This window comes from Capricornis sumatraensis, chromosome 2 (genome assembly GCF_032405125.1).
Source record: "Capricornis sumatraensis isolate serow.1 chromosome 2, serow.2, whole genome shotgun sequence".
Classification (NCBI taxonomy): domain Eukaryota; kingdom Metazoa; phylum Chordata; class Mammalia; order Artiodactyla; family Bovidae; genus Capricornis; species Capricornis sumatraensis.
The window spans coordinates 201673345-201696356 of NC_091070.1; the positions used below are offsets into that span (position 1 = coordinate 201673345).

General features: G+C 37.7%; 1 protein-coding gene across 1 annotated transcript in view; it reads left to right on the plus strand.

Annotated features, from left to right (window-relative positions):
- The window catches only part of ZSWIM5 (zinc finger SWIM-type containing 5), a 168911-nt gene that overhangs the window by 141417 nt on the left and 4482 nt on the right, over positions 1 to 23012 (plus strand). Inside the window, exon 11 of the mRNA XM_068966112.1 lies at positions 481 to 638. Within this exon, the coding sequence (XP_068822213.1) occupies positions 481 to 638 (158 nt within the window). The remainder of the gene's footprint in view (positions 1 to 480; positions 639 to 23012) is intronic.

Below are 23012 nucleotides of genomic sequence, written 5' to 3' on the forward strand. Positions count from 1 at the left end.
ATAGGTCACCAGATACATCTAGGGAAGTAGAAGTAAGTCTTTCTGTATCAAGACTTGAGAACAATGAGCTATGGGCATCCTGTCTCCAAACAAGAGTAGAATCCTTGGTTCAGGCAGGTAGTCCTCTTGGATGCAGCAGACGGTACAGAAGAATTTAAGTTAGACTATAAGGCTGAGAGAGTGCCTCAGCTTGACCAGAAAGGACTGCTGAGGATTACTTGGCATATATTTCTTATACTTTAACAAATAATCTTATGACTTTTGAACTGTTTTCAGTAAGAACTGTTCAGCTTGAGTTCTTCCAAGTGCCCAGGCACTCACCTCATATAAAGTACAGTACTCATAGGTTTTAAAACCTTTGAGGGTCCTCATTAACCCTTTCCTTCCCATTTCCTCCCCAGCAAAGAACAAGCTTCTCAAAGGTGGCTCAGAATGGCAAGGGTCTGGGTAGTAGTTGATGACTCTCCCTGGGTCTTCTAGGTTACCTGTTCTAGAAAATTCAACTTCTTCAGGCGACACTTCCCACCCTCACCATATGGTATCTGTGGTGCCCAGCCGTTACCCTCGCTGGTTCACGCTTGGACACTTGGAATCACAGCAGTGTGAACTGGCCTCCACCATGCTGACTGCTGCCAAAGGTGAGCATAGATAGATGTAAGGTTCCAGCACCCCCAGTATGCCTGCTTGGTCATGACCTACCAAAGGCTTAGCCTGAGTCTCCTGAAGAAGAGAAGCTATTTGACTTCTCTTAAGCACTTAGAGTGGTAGGGATCCTCACTTTGATTACTGCCTATTACAATAAACACCTGAGTCCAAGTCAGAGTTTTGCCATAGTTACTAATTGTAGGACTCTTGAGAACAGAGAATAGATCATCTTTAAGGTAGCTTCTGGAGAAGGCAATGGCACCCCACTCCAGTACTCTTGCCTGGAAAATCCCATGGACGGAGGAGCTTGGTAGGCTGCAGTCCATGGGGTCGCTAAGAGTTGGACACGACTGAGCGACTTCACTTTCACTTTTCACTTTCATGCATTGGAGAAGGAAAAGGCAACCCACTCCAGAGTTCTTGCCTGGAGAATCCCAGGGATGGGGGAGCCTGACAGGCTGCTGTCTATGGGGTCGCACACGACTGAAGTGACTTAGCAAGGTAACTTCTAAATCTAACCTTCCATATGATAAAGTCACTTTACATTTCTAATCCTCTGGTTTAAAAATCTATAAAATGGGGATCATTGTCAATGACCTGTCAGCTTCCCAGGACCACTGGAAGATCCAGTGAAGTGATGGAACTCCAAATCTCAGATATGAGAGTTTATGATTTTTCTAGGGCCCCTGGTCAAAAAATTAGACAGTCCAGAGTGACTCAGGTTTTTAAGCTCACATCCTCCATGTTAGCTATGTAGATCTCATCACAAACAGAAGTAAAAATAAGCCCCAGAGAAGTTATAATAAAATACTAGCTGCCATGGACTGTGAGTATTTTTCTGATACCAGGAAATTACATGGGTTTTTTTAAGCACTTTTTTTAAATTTAAAATAACGTTATGTTGTGTCTTCTTATAGTAGAAAGAATGTATGCTCATTGTAGAAAAGGTAAAAGATACAGACAAATCAATATAAAAATGATTTTTAAAAAACTGTAAAAAAAAATTGGACAAATATGATCAGGCAGTTTACAGAAAAGAAGGTACAAATGAGTTTTAAACAATTAAAAATGCCTGGCCTCACTTGAGAAATACAAATTTAAATTACTCTGAGATAACATTTTTCATAAATCTTATTGGAAAAAATAATAAATTTGACAATAGACATCCATATGGGAAGTGGGGGTGGCAGTGGCCTGTCATGGAGTATCAGATTCCAAGCAGGATAAGGATGCCACAGATCCAAGATGCTTACTGAGACCCAAACATAAGAAATATGAAGAAAATTATACCAAGGCACATCATAATCAAATTGCTTAAAACCCATGATTAAAGAGAAAAATCTTACTTAAATGCAACTGCAGGGAAAAAAATACACACTATATACTAAGGATAAATGATAAGTATGAGAGTAGGTTTCTCATTAGAAGCAGTATAAGCCAGAAACAGTGGAGAAAAATCTTTAAATTACTCTTAAAAATTTTTTTTGAGCTAGAATTCTATACCAGTGAAAATATCTTTCCAAAAAAAAAAAGGTAAAAGGAATTTCCTGGCAGTCCAGTGGTTAGGGCTCCACATTTCCACTGCAGGTAGCATGGGTTCAGTACCTGGTTGAAGAACTAAGATCCCACATGCTATGTGGCATGGCTGATAAAATAAAATGATGTTTAAAAAAAAGCTGAAATAGGATGAGAAGAGAAGTGGGAGGAGGGTTCAGGATGGGGACACATGTGCACCCATGGCTGATTCATGTCAATGTATGGCAAAAAACGCTACAATGTTTTAAAGTAATTAGCCTCCAATTAAAATAAATAAATAAATGAATGAATTTTTTTTAAGCTGAAATAAAAATCTTTTCCAGATGACCACAGTTGAATTAGAAATCAATAATAAAAATCCACTTAAGTTTTAGAAATTAAACTGTACACTTCCATATAACTCACTGAACAAAGGGAGAAAAACACAGAAAAAAAATTAATAGAAAATATTTTAAACTGAATGAAAAAGTACAACATTTAAAAATTTGTGGATTAGGGCTAAAGCTTTACTTAGAAGGAAATTTTTAGCACTTAATACCTATATGTGAAAAGAAGAAAGGTTTCAAATCGACAATCCCAGATTCTAACATAAGAACCCAGAGAAGAGCAAACGAAACCTAAAATAAGTAAAAGAAAGAAAATAATACATATCAGAGCAGAAATCAAATAAAATATAGAAAAAAAGAAAATCAATGAAACAAAAAGCTGTTTCTTTGAAAAGATATATAAAATTGAAATCTTTGTCCACACTGATCAAGAAAAAAGGAGAAGACAAAGTAGCAATTTTAAGAATGGGAAAAGTGACATCACAACAAATTCTAAAGACAACTTTATGCTAATAAATTCAACAATATAAATGAAATAGACTGATTTCTTGATGGATACAAACTACCAAAGCTGACTCAAGAATAAATAAGAATTAGGTAGGCATATACCCAAAAGAATTGAAAACATGGACTTAAACAGATATTTGTACACCAATATTAATAGTGGCATTATTCACAATTGCCAAAAGTTGTAAATAACTCATGTATCTGTCAGCAGATGAATGGATAAACAAACTGTAGTAAATATATACAATGGAATATTATTTAGCCATAAAAAGGAATGAAATTCTAATACATGTTACAACATGGATGAGCCTTGAAAACATTAAGTGAAATAAACCAGACACAAAAAGACAAAACATTGCATGATTCCACTTATATGAGGTACCTAGAGTAGCCACAGTGAAAAAATAGCAGTAGATACTAATAATGGTTGAACATTTGATGAGGAACAGGATATTTACAGTAAGTCCCCTACATATGAACGTGTTCCATTGCAAGAACACATTCATAAGTCGAATTTGTTCATAAGTCCAACAAAGTTAGCCTAGGTACCCAACTAACACAACTAGTTCTATAGTACTGTAATAGATTTATACTTTTCATACAATAGTACCTAAGAAAAAAAATTAAACATTTTTAATCTTACAGTATGATACCTTAAAAAGTACAGTAGTACATACAGTTCAGCTGGCATACAGGGGCTGGCATCAAGTGAACCAGCAAGAAGAGTACTAACTGGAGGTAGGAGAGGAGATAGGAGATGGTAGAGCTGAAGAATGATCAGCAATAGGAGACAGAGGACAAGGAGAAATTTCACTCATACCTAATGTTTACGGAATGTACATTCATATGTTTGAAAGTTCAAACTTGAAGGTTCATGTGTGGGGGACTTACTGTACATAGTATCTCTCTACAAAGTATTACTATTTATCAGTCATAAAAGGAAGAAGTATAATTACCATAGAGTAGGTAAACCTGGCAGATATCATGTTAATAATGTGGCCACAATATTGCATCATAAATTTATAGAGCTAGCATGTAGACTAGAGGAAAAGCTCATAGAGCAGAAAGTAGAATAGAGAGGGTAGGGAAAGGAGAAGTTACTATATAATGAGTATAGAGTTTCAGATGATTAAAAAGTTCTGGAACTGGAGAGTGGTGATGTTTGCACAACAATGTGAATGTATTTAATGTCACTGAATTGTACCCTTAAATGCTCAAAATGGTAAATTTATGTATATTTTACCACAGTAAAAAGAATAAATAGAAGTGAAGTTCAGAGAAATTGAATTAGTAGTTAAAAATCTTTCACTGGTAAATTCTACCAAACATTTAAGGAAAACATAACAATTCTATATAAACTCTTATAGAAAATTGAAGAGGAGGAAATACTGCCCAACTCAGTCTGTGAAATCATCATTATCCAGATACCAATACAAGGCTATTTTGCCAAAAGCTTTAGCTTTGTATCAGGTTCAAAGAATTCATTAACAAAAGAAACCCCTCGTTACACACAAATAAAGAATTTCAGTATTTAACAGAGGATTACTTAATTTCAATATACAATCATTAACAGAAAAGAGAAGTAGAAACAATAGAGAAGAGTAACACCACATACATCACCAAATTGGGCTGACCAAAATCCAAACCTGAACAGCATGCTGGCTAGTCCCAAGTAACGGTAGTCTGGAGTCCCAGTTTGGAAAAGGTTCCAGGCAGTGTGTCCCCTCCACAGGTGAGACTTCAAATTGCAGTTTGGGGGGTTCCTACTTACAATCACAGGCTGCAAACTGATATCAGTTTGTGTGCAAAAAAATGCAACTCTGGTTTTACTTTAAACTTTTTACAATGCTGTTGTTTTATCTTGTGAGTCTTGGGATTTGGGCTTCCCTGGTGGCTCAAACGATAAATCATCTGCCTGTAATGCAGGAGACCTGGGTTTGATCTCTGGGTTGGGAAATCCCCTGGGGAAGGAAATGGCAGCAAGCTCAAGTATTCTTGCCTGAAGAATTCCATGGACAGAAACCTGGGGAGCTATAGTCCATGGAGTCGCAAAGAGCCGGACATGACTAAGCGACTAACACTTTCACTTTTACTTGGGCACAGTTGGCCAGACTTCCAGGCTCTCAAGAATTTCAGGACCAAATGCCTTTCTTATCTAAAGTGCTGCCTGACTTGCTGTGCTGGCAGGCAGGCACAGAATCTGGGCAGTGTCCAGACTGGTCAGAAGAAAGGTCAGGGGCCTGCTTTGCTGCTTCTGAAGCCTGATCAAGACTTCCTCTGTTTTAATTTCCCTAACACAGACAAAAACTATAAAAAAGAAAATTCAGGGAATTCCCTGGCAGTCCAGTGGTTAGGACGTTGTGCTTCCACTGCAGGGGATATAGGTTCAATCCCTGGTCGGGTAACTAGATCCCACATGCCACACTGCACAGCCAAAAGCAAAAACTCAGAATAAAACTCTCATGAGCACATAGGCACAAAAACTCTTATTAAAAATTGTAAGAGGTTGAATCCAAATAATATATTTTTTAAATGATAATACATCATAATAAGTAGGGTTTACCTCCAAGAATGCAAAGTTGGTTTAAAACATTTAAAATCAATCACTGTATTTCACCATAATAATAGAGTAAAAAAGAATACTCAAATGATCATCTCAGTAATACGGAAAAAGCACCTAATAAAATCCAACATTTTTTACTACTAAAAACATTAAAATTCTCAACAAACTAGGAAAAGAAGGGAACTTTCCCACATGATAAAGGGCATCTCTCTTACAACTGCCTTTATACTTAATGGTAAAAGATTGAATGTTTTCTTCCTAACATCAAGAACAAGGCAGGGACTTTCCTGGCTATACAGTGCTTAAGACTCTGAGCTTCTACTGCAAAAGGTTCAATCCCTGGTTGGGGAACTAAGATCCCACATTCCACCTGGTGGGGCAAAGAAAATTAAATGTTAAAATTTTTTTAAAAAAAGAACAAGGCAAAGCTGTTTACTTTTACCTTTTCTGTTTCAGTATCAAACTGTTGATTTTAGCCAGTACAATAAGACACTTAACAGCACCAAACGATACTCAGATTAGAAAGGAAGAAGCAGAACTCTGATGACATGATTGTCTATGTAGAAAATCCTATGGAACCTACAAAAAACTTTTAGAACTAATAATAAGTTTAATAATGTTTCAGGATATAAGATTAATATACAGAAATCAATAGTATTTCAATATACCTGCAATGAACAGTCAGAAGTTGAAATATTTAAGTTATCATTATAACAACATCTTGAAGTTCAAAAGAGAGGGGATATATGTATACCTATGGCTGCTTCATGTTGATGTTTGGCAGAAACCAACAAAATTCTGTAAAGCAATTATCCTTCAATTAATTTTTAAAAATTAAAAAATAAGACAATAAGAGAAAGGATAAAATTTAAAAAAAAAAATTGTAATAAGACCTGCAAGGAAGTAGAGCAACTGAAGCTCTCATACACTGCAGGTTGGAACATAAGTTAAACCACTTTGGTAAACCATTTGTCAGTTTCTTAGAAAGTTAAATAGATGCCTGCACATATGATCCTGCCATTCCACTCATAGGTATTAACCAAAGGAAATGAAAGCATATATCCATACAAAGAATTCAACATGAGTGTCATAACAGCTTTATTTTTTAACCCCAAACTGGAAATGATCCATATATCCATGAGTAGATTGAATGGATAAAAACTGTGAAACAACCATACAGTGGAATACTACTCAGTGATGAAAAGGAACAAACTACTGATACATACTACACCATGGAAGAATCAAAATAATTATGCTAAGTGAAAGAAGCCGAACTAAAGGAAAAAACGGTGCATATGTATTATTCCATTTAAATAAAATTCTAGCAGTGCCACACCATGGTGACAGAAAAATCAGCAGTTTCCTGGGAGTGGGATCTGGTATAGGCTAGAATGGAAAGGAAGAAAGGATTAGCAAGGGTCACAAGGAAAGTTTGGGGGCAATAGATATATCATGGGTAGTGGGTTAAGTCAAAATCATGTATTACTTGATAGGAGGCAATAAGAATTCAGTATCACTTCTCTTACATTACACTGAAAATGCAAACCTGCATCTAATCATGAGGAAACATCAGTCATATCCAAACTGAAGGTCATTCTGTAAGATAACTAGTCTAATCTGCAAAAATGTCAAGGCCATGAGTGTCAAGGGAAGACTCAGGAATTTTTCCAAATTGTCAAAGGCTGAAGAGACATGACAAATGTAACACATGATCTTGTATAAAATCTTTACACATGTTTATACAAGATCACGTGCTGCATTTAGTTTGTCATGTCTTCTTAGGTGGTAATATATCAATATAAATTTCCTGATCTTGATGGTTATGTTGCAGGTAAGTAGAAGAGTGTCTTTATTTGCCAGGAATAGACTGCAGAGCTCAGGAATGAGTTCAGGGTATCAAATCAGTTACTTTCAAGTGGTTTGGGGTGAGGGCATGGAGAAAAGATGATGCCTGAAGTACTATTGAAACTTCTCTTTGAGTTTGAAATTATTTCAAAATAAAAGGAAAAAATTTGATAAAACATTGTGTTTGCAAAGGTGTAAAGTGGGAGTGTAGATTGGTAATCCTTTGTGTAGGGCAATTTGGCCCTACACGATATCTATCAAATGTCTATCATAATTACAATGCATATATCCTTTGACCCAGCTGTTTCACTTCAAAGATTTTATTTTACAAATATATTTGTGAAATGATGTTTGTACAAAGTTATTCACTACAACCTTGTTTGCGATTGCAAAATATTTGAAACATTCTAAATAGCCATCAATAGGAGACCGATTAAATTTATTACCTTAGCACCAAATCTCATATGGAATTCCAAAATTTGAAAAGCTTTGAAAATCCACACTTTTTTCTAAGTTGAAAGCAAAACCTGGCCTCAGCTGACAAGAGGCATTAGTTGTTTCTCAACACTCTTACTAGTCACAGACATCTCTGCTATTCACTACTAAAATGTTTGCCTTTTTTTTTAAGATGGTTGTTATTTTGTCAGTTTGAGTTTAATTATTCTGTAAAAATGTCCAGAAAATTGAAGATACTCCTGTGGATAAAAATCAGTAGAAAATGAACCATGTGACATCAATAGCACAGAAAATAGAGTTAGTGCAAAATTTGATCAGGTGTTTCTATAAGACATCTTACTAAAGAGCAAAGTGTGGGAATTAACACCACATATGACTTGAACTGGGCTTCCCGGGTGGCTCAGTGGTAAAAAAAAAAAAAAAAGAAAAGAAAAGAAAAAAAAATCCACTGCCAATGCAGGAGACACAGGTTCAATCCCTGGGTTGGGAAGATCCCTGAAGAAGAAAATGGCAACCCGCTCTAGTATTCTTGCCTGGGAAATCCCATGGACAGAGGAGCCTGGTGGGCTACAGTCCATGGGGTCGCAAAGAGTCGGACACAACTGAGCTCAGTACAGCAGCAGCATGACTTGAAGTAATAGAAAGACAAAGTATTGAAGTTTTATAGGAACAATGACCAGAACTAAAGAAGAACAGAAAATTTTCTGAGGACAAAAAATGAAGATACTGACATTAGCATGATTGAAAGGATTCAACAATGAAACAGTATGAATATGCCACTGATTGGTTTGTTGTTCATGAAACAAGCTAGATTATTTCACGAAGGACTGAAGCTTTACAGTGAGTTTAGGATATCAGAAGATTGGCTGCAGAAATTTCAGAAGCATTGCAGTATAAAATATCTGTACAACTATGATGATAAAACTTCTTTTCAATATAATTTTTGATGAAAATTATATTGACAATGAAAACCTTAGTCTTGAACAACTATACACTGCTGATGAAATAGCTCTGTTCTGTTTTCTTGAAAAAAAACTTTAACAGTGATTGATGAGCAAATGAGATTTTTAGGACTCTAAGTTCAGTTCAGTTCAGTTCAGTCACTCAGTCGTGTAGGACTCTAAACACAGGGTGAAAGTTCTGGGAAGTGCCAGATTAAGCTAGAAAAAGTCAACATCCATAATGTTTCAGAAGTTATTCAGAGAATTCCCTAGCAGTCCAGTGGTTAGGACTCTGCTTTCACTACCATGGACCAGGGTTCAATCTCTGGTCAGGGAACTAGTATCCTGCAAGCTGTGCAGTAAAACCAAAAACAAAAGAGTTGTTCACAATTTATTTGTTAGTATGTAAACAAAAAAACATGAATAATCAAAGAGATCATTTCTGTCAGGCTTAATAATCTGTACCAATGACATGAACTCATTGCACAGGAAGCTGGAATGGAAGAAAACTGTATACTCATTCCTAGACCACTATTCTACACACACGCCTCATGAACTTCTTGTAACCAAGAAATTTTACTCCCAATGAAGAACAAATGTAAATATTTATTTATTTTCATACTATATACTTGAAACAGGTAACTCCCAAGTCTTCCTAAAAGAGTTATTGTAGAAGCTTGATCAAGTATACCTTAATTATGCTATTTACACAGTTGCTGATACTTGGAACAATTGATAAATATTTTGCAGAGACTTTCACTTTGAAAGGGCACTTGTATATAAAGATAGTGAAGGGTTTTGTGTCACTAATGTAGTCTCATTACTTACATTAAAAGTTAATAGGCTAAAAGTCTAAATAAGTCAGAACCTTGCTACTCAATGTATGATCAGTGGATAAGCAGCATCAGCATGACCTGGAAACTTGTTAGAAATGCAAATTCTGAATCTGAATCTCTGTGAATATAGCCCAAGAATCTTATGCTTTAACAAATTCTTCAGCAATACGTGAACCATGAACTTCCTGATGTTCAAGCTGGTTTTAGAAAAGGCAGAGGAACCAGAGATCAAATTGCCAACATCTGCTGGATCATAGAAGAAGCAAGAGAGTTCCAGAAAAACATCTGTTTCTTCTTTATTGACTATGCCAAAGCCTTTGACTGTGTGGATCACAATAAACTGTGGAAAATTCTTCAAGATGGGAATACCAGACCAGCTGACCTGCCTCTTGAGAAATCTGTATGCAGGTCAGGAAGCAGCAGTTAGAACTGGACATGGAACAACAGACTGGTTCCAAATAGGAAAAGGAGTACGTCAAGGCTGAATATTGTCACCCTGTTTATTTAACTTCTGTGCAGAGTACATCATCAGAAACGCTGGGCTGGAAGAAACACAAGCTGGAATCAAGACTGCCAGGAGAAATATCAATAACCTCAGATATGCAGATGACACCACCATTATGGCAGAAAGTGAAAAGGAACTCAAAAGCCTCTTGATTAAAGTGAAAGTGGAGAGTGAAAAAGTTGGCCTAAGGTCAACATTCAGAAAACGAAGATCATGGCATCCGGTCCCATCACTTCATGGGAAATAGATGGGGAAACAATGGAAACAGTGTCAGGTTTTATTTTTCTGGGCTCCAAAATCACTGCAGATGGTGATTGCAGCCATGAAATTAAAAGACGCTTACTCCTTGGAAGAAAAGTTATGACCAACCTAGATAGCATATTCCAGAGAAGGAAATGGCAACTCACTCCAGTACTCTTGCCTGGAAAATCCCATGGATGGAGAAGCCTGGTAGGCTGCAGTCCATGGGGTCGCTGAGGGTCGGACACAACTGAGCGACTTCACTTTGACTTTTCACTTTCATGCATTGGAGAAGGAAATGGCAACCCACTCCAGAGTTCTTGCCTGGAGAATCCCAGGGACGGGGGAGCCTGGTGGGCTGCCGTCTATGGGGTCGCACAGAGTCGGACACGACTGAAGTGACTTAGCAGCAGCAGATAGTATATTCAAAAGCAGACACATTACTTTGCCAACTAAGGTCCATCTAGTCAAGGCTATGGTTTTTCCTGTGGTCATGTATGGATGTGAGAGTTGGACTGGGAAGAAGTTTGAGCGCCGAAGAATTGATGCTTTTGAACTGTGGTGTTGGAGAAGACTCTTGAGAGTCCCTTGGACTACAAGGAGATCCAACCAGTCCATCCTAAAGGAGATCAGCCCTGGGATTTCTTTGGAAGGAATGATGCTAAAGCTGAAACTCCAGTACTTTGGCCACCTCATGCGAAGAGTTGACTCATTGGAAAAGACTCTGATGCTGGGAGGGATTAGGGGCAGGAGGAGAAGGGGACGACAGAGGGTGAGATGGCTGGATGGCATCACTGACTTGATGGACATGAATCTGACTGAACTCTGGGAGTTGGTGATGGACAGGGAGGCCTGGCGTGCTGCGATTCATGGGGTCGCAAAGAGTCGGACATGACTGAGCGACTGAACTGAACTGAACTGAAGATTGTAGAAGTGTTCAGTTAGAGCAAGCTGACATCATAAAATATATACACTATTTTAAGTTATATCCCTATTGTACATTCCTTGCAAGATAGAAGAATTGTTAAAATAGTGTTATCCCAAGTAAGCATGAGGCTAGGAATAATGACAATTATGAAATGTAACAGATGAAAAAAAATATCCATAGACAGTATGGGGGAAATGTATGAGCAGTTAATTGGCCTTGAATAACATGCATTTATCAGTGAAAAAGGATTATAGCTGCTTAGTTAATTGAAAAAGACTGCTTATGTAGAAATCTATATTAATCAGACACATTATCCTAGAAGTACTCCTTTTTTAAGGTCATCTATTGTAGTTATTTCATCATTAAAGAATCTCTTTCCAGGCCCATCATTAAATTCCCAACTCTGTTCTTTGGTGACAGTAATAGCAATGCAGATGAAGCCTTTTGTCCAAAATCCTCAAGAAACCAGATAGAAGAAGTATTTACTTATGCATATGTTTAGAAGTGTATCTTGGTTTGAGGTTTTATTGAGTATTTTCCTTAGAATTAAAGAGTCCCAAGTATTTAGTCTATATCACACTGTTTCATCCATCAGTTTATTACTGTATCAAAAAAAATACAATACTAACTTTGCTATTTATCCTACCTAGCATGAATATTCATACTTTTGCTGAACAAATAACAATGTGTTTAATTATAGGATGCTGCCCCAGACCCAGTGTGAGTATTATATATAATATATGCACAAACTATCTTTATATAATAGGCTCCAAATGCATTCATAACCTAAGAGTTTTAAAGAAGCAGTTATGGACCTGTACATCCATAAGTGGGATATTATGCAGTCATGTAAAAGAACAAAAATTTCTTTATGTACTGATGTAGAATAATTTCCAAGATACACTAATATGTGAGGGGGAAATGATATGCAAATTTGTATATACTATGCTAAAGGAGAGGAAATACAGTGTTTCTTTGATATGCATAAAATGTCCTGGAAGGTAAAACGCTATCAGTTGTGTATAGGGTTAGAGTTGGGTGACTATGGGTCAGAGGTAAGAGGGAGAAAATTCTTCATTATTTATCTTTTGTATCTTTTCAACATTGAATCATGTGAATATTTCCAAAAATTTAAATTATGAATGTCAAAAGAAACATGTCAAATTGCAATGCAAAAGTTAAAAAAGAATGGTGGTGGGGGAACCCAGAACAGGATATCTGAGAACCATGAGACAATTACAAAAGATATATAACATATGCAGTATATTCTGTAATACCAGAAGGAGAAGAAAGAAAACAGTAGAAGAAATATTTGAAGTAATAATGATTGAAAATTTACCAAAACTTGTGACAGACACCAGAACATAGATCCCGGAAGCTCAGAGAACACTGAGCAGGATGAATACCATGAATTCTTTCTTTCTTGAAAGAAGCAAGAGAACAAGACAACCTTACCTATGGAGAAACAAAGATAAGAATTCACTTCACAAACCATGCAAGCAAGAGGGAGTGAAGTGAAATATTTTAAATGTTGCAAGAAAAAACCACCAACCTAGAATTAGGTATCCAAATAAATTATCCTTTGAAAAAAGAAATAAAGACTATCTCAGACAAAGACTCAGGGAAGTTATTGCCAACAAAATGCAAGAAATCTTTCACAGGGAAGGAAAATTATATAGATCTGAAACTTAGATCCATGTGAAGAAAGGAATAGTGTTAGAGAAGGCATAAAAAAGGTGGTGCTGGAGCAGCAGCTGCGCAGCGCTCGAGCAACTTTGAGGAGATACCCCACCTCCAAAGGCAGAGGACAAGCCCCAGCAAGACAGTAGGAGGGGTGAAATCACATTTAGAATCAAACCCCATATCCGCCAGAGATGCTCATTTCAGTTCAGTCACTCAGTCGTGTCCGACTCTTTGCGACCCCATGAATTGCAGCACGACAGGCCTCCCTGTCCATCGCCAACTCCCGGGGTTCAGTCAGATTCATGTCCATTGAGTCAGTGATGCCATCCAGCCATCTCATCCTCTGTCGTCCCCTTCTCCTCCTGCCCCCAATCCCTCCCAGCATCAGAGTCTTTTCCAATGAGTCAACTCTTTGCATGAGGTGGCCAAAGTACTGGAGCTTCAGCTTTAGCATCATTCCTTCCAAAGAAATCCCAGGGTTGATCTCCTTTAGGATGGACTGGTTGGATCTCCTTACAGTCCAAGGGACTCTCAAGAGTCTTCTCCAACAACACAGTTCAAAAGCATCAATTCTTCAGTGCTCAGCCTTCTTCCCAGTCCAACTCTCACATCCATACATGACTACTGGAAAAACCATAGCCTTGTCTAGAGGGACCTTAGTCAGCAAAGTAATGTCTCTGCTTTTGAATATGCTATCTAGGTTGGTCATAACTTTTCTTCCAAGGAGTAAGCGTCTTTTAATTTCATGGCTGCTGCAGTCATCATCTGCAGTGATTTTGGAGCCCAAAAAAATAAAGTCTGACACTGTTTCCACTGTTTCCCCATCTATTTCCCATGAAGTGATGGGAACAGATGCCATGATCTTCGTTTTGCCCAGAGGGCTCAAATAAACCTTGTGCTCACCAGGACCCAGAGACTCCACAGAGACTGAGACAGAATTGTGTTTGAGCATCTCCTGCGGAGGTATGGGTCAACAGTGGACTGCTGCAGGGACAGGGGCTCTGGGTGCAGCAGATCTGGGTATGGCATAAACCCTTTTTGAGGAGGTTGCCATTAACCCCACCATAGAGCCGCCAGAACTTACACAGGACTGGGGAAACAGATTCTTGGAGGGCACAAACAAAACCTTGTGCGCACCAGGACCCAGGAGAAAGGAGCAGTGACCCTACAAGAGACTGACCCAGACTTGCCTGTGAGTGTCCAGGAGTCTCTTGCGGAGGCATGGGCCAGTGGTGGCCTGCTGCAGGGTTGGGGGCATGGAGTGCAGCAGTGTGGGCATGGGACCTTTTGAAGGAGGTTGCCATTATCTTCATTACCTCCACCATAGTTTGGCTTCAGGTCAAATAACAGGGAAGAAACACAGCCCCTCTCATCAACAGAAAACTGGATTAAAGATTTACTGAGCATGCCCCGCCCATTAGAACAAGACCCAGTTTCCCCCTCAGTCAGTCTCTCCCATCAGGAGGATAAGCCCCTTATCCTTCTCCATAAGAGGGCAGACAGAATGAAAACCACAATCACAGTAAACTAACCAATCTGATCACATGAATCACAGCCTTATCTAACTCAATGAAACTATAAGCCATGCCATGTAGGGCCACCCACGATTGATGGGTCATGGTGGAGAGTTTGACAAAACATGGTCCACTGGAGAAGGGTACAGCAACTACTTCAGTATTCTTGCCTTGAGAACCCCATGAACAATATGAAAAGGCAAAAAGATAGGACACTGAAAGATGAACTCCCCAGGTCAGTAGGTGCCCAATATGCTACTGGAGATCAATGGAGAAATAACTCCAGAAAGAATGAAGAGATGGAGCCAAAGCAAAAACAACACCCAGTTGTGGATGTGACTGCTGATGGAAGAAGACCCAGTGCTGTAAAGAGCAATATTGCATAGAAACCTGGAATGTTAGGACCATGAATCAAGGCAAATTGGAAGTGGTCAAACAGGAGATGGCAAGAGTGAATATCAACATTTTAGGAATCAGAGAACTAAAATGGACTGGAATGGCTGAATTTAACTCAGATGACCATTATATCTACTATTGTGGGCAAGAATCCCTGATGAACTATGGATGGAGGTTCATGACATTGTACAGGAGGCAGTGATCAAGACCATCCCCAAGAAAAAGAAATGCAAAAAGGCAAAATGGTTGTCTGAGGAGGCCTTACAAATAGCTGTGAAAAGAAAAGACGCAAAGGAGAAAAGGAAAGATATGCCCATTGGAATGCAGAGTTTTAAAGAACTGCAAGGAGAGATAAGAAAGCCTTCCTCAGTGATCAGTGCAAAGAAATAGAGGAAAACAACAGAATGGGAAAGACTAGAGATCTCTTCAAGAAAATTAGAGATACCAAGGGAATATTTCATGCAAAGATGGGCATGATAAAGGACAGAAATGGTATGGACCTAACAGAAGCAGAAGAGATTAAGAAGAGGTGGCAAAAATACACAGAAGAACTATACAAAAAAGATCTTCATGACCCAGATAATCACGATGGTGTGATCACTCACCAAAGCCAGACATCCTGGAATGCGAGTCAAGTGGGCCTTAGGAAGCATCACTATGAACAAAGCCAGTGGAGATGATGGAATTCCAGTTGAGCTATTTCAAATCCTAAAAAATGATACTGTGAAAGTGCTGTACTCAATATGCCAGTAAATATGGAGAACTCAGCAGTGGCCACAAGACTGGAAAAGTTCAGTTTTTATTCCAATTCCAAAGAAAGGCAATGCCAAAGAATGCTCAAACTACCACACAGTTGCACTCATCTAACACACTAACAAAGTAATGCTTTCCAAGAAAGGCTTCAACAGTACGTGAACCGTGAACTTCCAGATGTTCAAGCTGGTTTTAGAAAAGGCAGAGGAACCAAAAATCAAATTGCCAACATCCATTGAATCATTGAAAAAGCAAGAGAGTTCCAGAAAAAATCTGCTTCTGCTTTATTGACTATGCCAAAGCCTTTGACTGTGTGGATCACAACAAACTGGAAAATTCTTAAAAAGATGGGAATACCAGACCACCTGACCTGGCTCCTGAGAAATCTGTATGCAGGTCAAGAAGCAACAGTTAGAACTGGTTCCAAATCGGAAAAGGAGTACATCAAAGCTGTATATTGTCACCTTGCTTATCTAACTTCTATGCAGAGTACATCATGAGAAGTGCTGGACTGGAAGAAGCGCAAGCTGAAATCAAGATTGCCGGGAAAAATATCAATAACCTCATATATGCAGATGACACCATACTTATGACAGAAAGCAAAGAGAAACTAAAGAGCCTCTTGATGAAAGTGAAAGTGAAAAAGTTGGCTTAAAACTCAACATTCAGAAAACTAAGATCATGGCATCTGGTCCCATCACTTCATGGGAAATAGATGGGAAACAATGGAAACAGTGAAAGACTTTATTTCCTTGGGCTCCAAAATCACTGCAGATGGTGACTGCAGCCATGAAATTAAAAGTAGCTTGCTCCTTGGAAGAAAAGTTATGACCAACATAGACAGCATTTTAAAATGTAGAGACATTACTTTGCCAACAAAGGTCCATCTAGTCAAAGCTATGGCTTTTCCAGTAGTCATGTATGGATGTGAGAGTTGGACTATAAGGAAAGCTGAGCGCTGAAGTATTGATGCTTTTGAAGTGTGGTGTTGGAGAAGACTCTTGAGAGTCCCTTGGACAGCAAGGCGATCCAACCAGCCCATCCTAAAGGAAATCAATCCTGAATATTCATTGGAAGGACTGATTCCGAAGCTGAAAACTCCAATACTTTGGCCACCTCATGCGAAAAACTCACTCACTGAGAAGACCCTGATGCTGGGAAGGTTGAAGGCGGGAGTAAAAGGGGATGACAGAGGATGAGCTGGTTGGATGGCATCACCGACTCAATGGACATGAGTTTGAGTAAGCTCCAGGAGCTGGTGATGGACAGGGAAGCCTGGCATGCTGCAGCCCATGGGTCACAAAGAGGTGGACACGACTGAGCCACTGAACTGAACTGAACCACAGAAAGGTAAAATAAATCCTTTGGTTTTTAGAAAATTCTTAATTGAACTAATAACTGTTCAAAATAATAATAGAAATGTATTGGGTTACTATAGCTTAAAGATAAATCAATGAAGCAGTGATATTACAGATAGAAGGAAGAACTGAGAATACTGAGGTATCTTATGAAGTGATATAGTTATTTGAAAATGGACTTAGATTAGTTGTAAATGTATTCTGCAACTCTTGGGCAAACACTAAAGTAACTTTGAAAAGAAATTGTGAAATTTGAAAAGAACTGTGAAATTTGAAAAGAATTGTGAGAAGAGAAAATTGAATCATGTAACATGCTCAGTTTAAACCAGAGAAGGCAGAAAAGAGGAAAGGTTTTTTAAAAAGAACAAATGCAATGAATAAAAAAGTTATAAAGTAGATATTAATCCAAGTATATCAATAATCACTTTAAATGTGAATGGTCCAAATAAGCCAATTAAAAGACAGACTGGGGGAAAAAAAGAAAGGAGAAATTCCTTGGCAGTCCAGAGGTGACTTCATGCCTCCACTGCAGGAAGCCCCAGTTCAATCTCCGATTGGGGAACTAAGATCCCACAAGCTGCATGGCTTGGCTAAAAAAAAAAAAGGACAGACTGACAGTGGATTTAAAAAAAAAAAAAAACAATTATATGTTGTCTATAAGAAACTCACTTTAAAGATATAGAGTGAAAGTAAAAGGAAGGGATCAATTACTTATATATAAGAGCTAAAGCCATAAATTTCATAAGAGAAAACATAGGACCTTGAATTTGGCAATTCTTAGGTTATGACACCAAAAGCATGAGCAGCAAAAGAAAAGAATAAATTTGGACCTCATCAGAATTAAAAACTTTCATTCATCAAAGGACATTACCAAGAAAGTGAAAAGACAACTTAAAAAGGATGGAAAAAATTTTATAAGTTTTATATCTGATAAGGGCTTAATATACAAAATATATAAAGAACTACAATTCAACAATAAAAAAGACAAACAACTGAATTTTAAAATGGGCAACAGATTTGAAGAGACTGTTCTTCAAAGAAGATATATAATGGCTTATAAGGACATGAAGGAAAAACATCATTAGTCATTAGGGAAGACACCCACTAGGATGGCTTGGCTGCGCCATTGCACAGCTTGTGGTATGTTAGTTCCCCAACCAGGGATTGAATCTGGGCACCCTTCAGTGGAAGCATGGAGTCCTATGGTGAGGATATGGAGAAATTCTTTTACATTGCTGGTGTAAAGTGATTAATAGCTTTTCTTTTACATTGCACATGTAAAGTGATTAATACCTGCTGTGGAAAATAGTGTGATGGTGCCTGAAATTTTTAAATAAAATTAACGTATCATCTAGCAGTTCCACTCCTATGTATATACCCCAAAGAATTGAAAACAGATTCAAACAGGTACTTTATATACCAGTGTTCACTGCAGCATCATTTGCAACAGCCAAAAATCGGAAACAACCCAAGTGTCCATCAGCAAATGAATGGGTAAACAAAATATGGTGTATATATATACAGTGGATTATTAACATTAAGTCATTAAAAAAGAAACTATGTTCTGATAACATGTTACAACATGGGGGAAACTTGAAGACATTATGCTAAGAGAAATAATTCAGACACACCAAAAGTAATTTTTGTATGATTCCACATACACATCACTTCATGGGAAATAGATGGGGAAACAGTGTAAACAGTGTCAGATTTAATTTTGGGGGGCTCCAAAATCACTGTAGATGGTGATTGCAGCCATGAAATTAAAAGACGCTTACTCCTTGAAAGGAAAGTTATGACCAATCTAGACAGCATTTTCAAAAGCAGAGACATTACTTTGCCAACAAAGGTCCATCTAGTCAAGGCTATGGTTTTTCCAGTGGTCATGTATGGATGTGAGAGTTGGACTGTGAAGAAAAGTGAGCGTCGAAGAATTGATGCTTTTGAACTGTGGTGTTGAAGACTCTTGAGAGTCTCTTGGACTGCAAGGAGATCCAACCAGTCCATCCTAAAGGAGATCAGTCCTAGGTGTTCTTTGGAAGGAATGATGCTAAAGCTGAAACTTCAGTACTTTGGCCACCTCATGTGAAGAGTTGACTCATTGGAAAAGACTCTGATGCTGGGAAGGATCGGGGGCAGAAGGAGAAGGGGACGACAGAGGATGAGATGGCTGGATGGCATCACCGACTTAATGGACGTGAATTTGAGTGAACTCCGGGAGATGGTGATGGACAGGGAGGCCTGGCGTGCTGTGATTCATGGGGTCGCGAAGAGTCGGACACAACTGAGTGACTGAACTGAACTGAATATACATGTCTAGAATAGGCAAGTTAATAAAGACAGAAAATAGAAATTTCCTGGGCTAAAGAGAGAGAGGATGGTGAATTGCTGCTTAATAGGTACAGAGTTTCTGTTTAGGATGATTAAAAAACTTTTGGAAATATATGGTGCTGCTATTTACACAATGAATGATATTCCGCAATGTTGAATGTGATTAACAGTACTCAATTGTATACTTAAAATGATTAAGATAGAAAGTTTTAGTATATATATTTTTACCACAATTAATAGGCAAAGGAATTAATAAAGAGGCAGTGTTAAAGCAAGCAAATGACCCTAAGTACAAACATTAAACAGTACTGGGTTTCATTTTAATCCTAGTACCTTTAGGTACATATTTAATTCTTCTGTGACTTGAACTTCTACACTTTACCTTTCCATATGAAAATGAAATGAAAGTCACTCAGTCATGTCATATTTTGCACTAAAAACAGAAGCCAGGGCTTAAACAAACCACACATATGAGATATTGTCAACACTCTCACCCCTACTTTCCATACCCTGTAGACTACCAAAGTAGCTGCACTAAAAGCAAGAAGAGTCTGGAAAAGATATTCTCCCAGGAAAGCATGTGTACCAGCTGAGCTAATTTGTTATTTTCATCTCTAAAACTGTTACTTAACCACAGTCTGATTCCTTCACCAACAACATAGTAAAGGATAGAGAAAGTTATACCATGTTAACACATATCAAGAAAAACCTGGAATCCCTGTATTAAACAAAGACTTCAATAAATGGAAAATTATCAGGAATGAAAGGGGGCATTACACAGTGATAAAGGAGTCAGTTATCAAAAAGTCATCATAATCTTTACTGTATATACATCTAACAACAAAGCATCAAAATATGTGAGGGGAAAACCAATAGAACTGCAAAGAGAAATGGAGAAATCCACCTTTACATTCAGAGAATTCACAGTACCTCTTATCAATAAGTGATACATCCAGCAGGCAAAAAAATCAATGTTATACTTGAACACCACCATTAATTAACTGAATCTAATTAATATTTATAAAATACTTTTATCAAACTACAATAGAATACACATTCTTTTCAAGCTCACATGCTGGAATGTTCACCAAGATAGACCACATTCTGAACCATAAAACACATCTCAGTAAATTTAGAAGAATAGAAATCATACAAAGTGTGCTTTCAGATCACAGTGGAATTAAGCTAGAAATTATTAACAGAAGGATAACTGGAACATTCCCAAAACTATGGAGTTTAAACACACTTCTAAGTAACACATGGATCAAAGGTGAACTCTCAGGAATTTTAATATTTTGAAACTAAATGAAAGTTTAAAACTAAAAAAAAAAAATGCAACTAATCAGAAATGTAGGATGCAATGAAAGCAGTGCTTGGAGGGAAATTTTATGGCATTAAATACATATGTTAGAAAAGAGGTAATATTGCAAATATTCCCTCACACGTTAGAATGGCTATTATCAAAAAGACAAAAGATGTGGAGTACACTGTTGGTGAGAATGTAAATTGGTACAACAACTATGGAAAACAGGATGGATGTTTCTCAAAAAATTTTAAAAACAGAACTACCTTGTACAGTATGTACCATGTATGGTATTTGGTACAGTAATCAAATAGTGTGGTATTTGCAAAAGAACAAGCAAATAGGTCCATGGAACAAAATAGAGAGCTCAGAAATAGTCTCACACAAATACAGTCAACTGGTCTTTGACAAAGGAGCAAAGGATAGTATTTTCAGCAAATGGTACTAGAAGAACTGTACATCCACATTTTAAAAAATGAATATAGACACACTGACCCTATACCTTTCATGAAAATGAATTCAAAATGTATCATAGACATAAATATAAAACACAAAATTATAAAACTTCTAGAAGACAACACAGGAGAAAGACTAGATGACCTTGTGTTTGACAGTAACTTTTTTTGACCACACTGTGTGACCTGCGGAATCTTAGTTCCCTGATCAGGGATCAAACCTGGGCTGCCTGCGGTAGAAATGCAGAGTCCTAACCACTGGACCTCCAGAGAATTCCCAGAAATAGCTTTTTATATACAACACCAAAATTAGATAGAGTCGATGAAAAAAACATTGGTAAGTAGGACTTCATTAAAATTTAAAACTTATATGAAAAACATTGAAAGGCCACACCCTGGGAGAAAATATTTGCAAAACAGTATCTAATAAAAAACTTGTATTCCAAATACACAAATAACTCTTAAAACTCAAGAATAAAGAAAACAACTGAATCTTAAAATGCACTAAAGACCTGAACTGATGCCTTACCAGATAAGATATATAGATGTCAAACAAGCATGTAAAAAGATACTCACCAGGACATGTCATGTTCAGTTCAGTTGAGTTCAGTCACTCAGTCGTGTCCGACTCTTTGAGACCCCATGAACCATAGCACGCCAGGCCTCCCTGTCCATCACCAACTCCCAGAGTCCACCCAAAAAACCCATGTCCATTGAGTCAGTGATTCCATCCAGCCATCTCATCCTCTGTCATCCCCTTCTCCTCGTGCCCTCAAATCTTTCCCAGCATCAGGGTCTTTTCCAATGAGTCAGGTCTTCCTCGTATCAGGAGGCCAAAGCATTGGAGTTTCGGCTTCAACATCAGTCCTTCCAATGAACACCCAGGACTGATCTCCTTTAGGATGGACTGGAAATACAAATTAAAACAAAAATTAGATACCACTATATACCTGTTAGAATGGCTAAAATCCAAAACACACCACCAAACACTAGAGCAGATGTGGAGCAGCAGAGACTCATTCATTCCTGGTGGGAATGCCAAAGGTTCAGCCACTTTGGAAGAGAGTTTGTCAGTTTTTTACAAAGCTACACATAGTCTAACTATATGATCCAGTAATCATGTTCCTAGTTATTTGCCCAAATAAGTTGAAAACTTATACAACTGTCCACACAGAAACCAGCACACAAATGTTTATAGCACCTTTATTTGTAATTGCCTAAAAATGGAAGCAAACAAGATATCCTGCAGCTGGTGAATGGATATACAAGCTGAAGTAGATCCATACAGTGGGATATTATTTACCAACATAAAGAAATGAAGTGCCCTTCAATAAGTTGTGCTGCAAAACTGGACAGCTATATATGAAAGAACGAAATTAGAACATTCTAACTGTACACAAAAATAAACTCCAAATGAATTAAAGACCTAAATATAAGACTGGAGACCATAAAACTCAAAACATAGGCAGAACACTTTAACACAAATCATAGCAGTGTCTTTTCTTTTTTTTTTACTGCATCCTAAATCAAAGGAAAATAAAAAATAAACAAGCGGGACCTAGTTAAAAGCTTTTGCACAGCAAAGAAAATCATCAGCAAAATGAAAAGACAACCTACTGAATGAGAAGAAATACTAGCAAATAGAGTGACCAATAGGGAATTAAATCCAAAATATACATTTCATATGAACTAACATAAAAAAAACAACAACTTGATTTTAAAAATGGGCAGAAAATGTGGATAGACATTTTTCCAAAGAAGTACAGATGGTCAACAGGCACATAAAAAGATGCTCAATATCATTAATTATTAGAGAAATGTAAATTAAAAACCACTATGAGATATCACCTTACACATGTCAGAATGATTATCATCAAAAAGAACACAAATA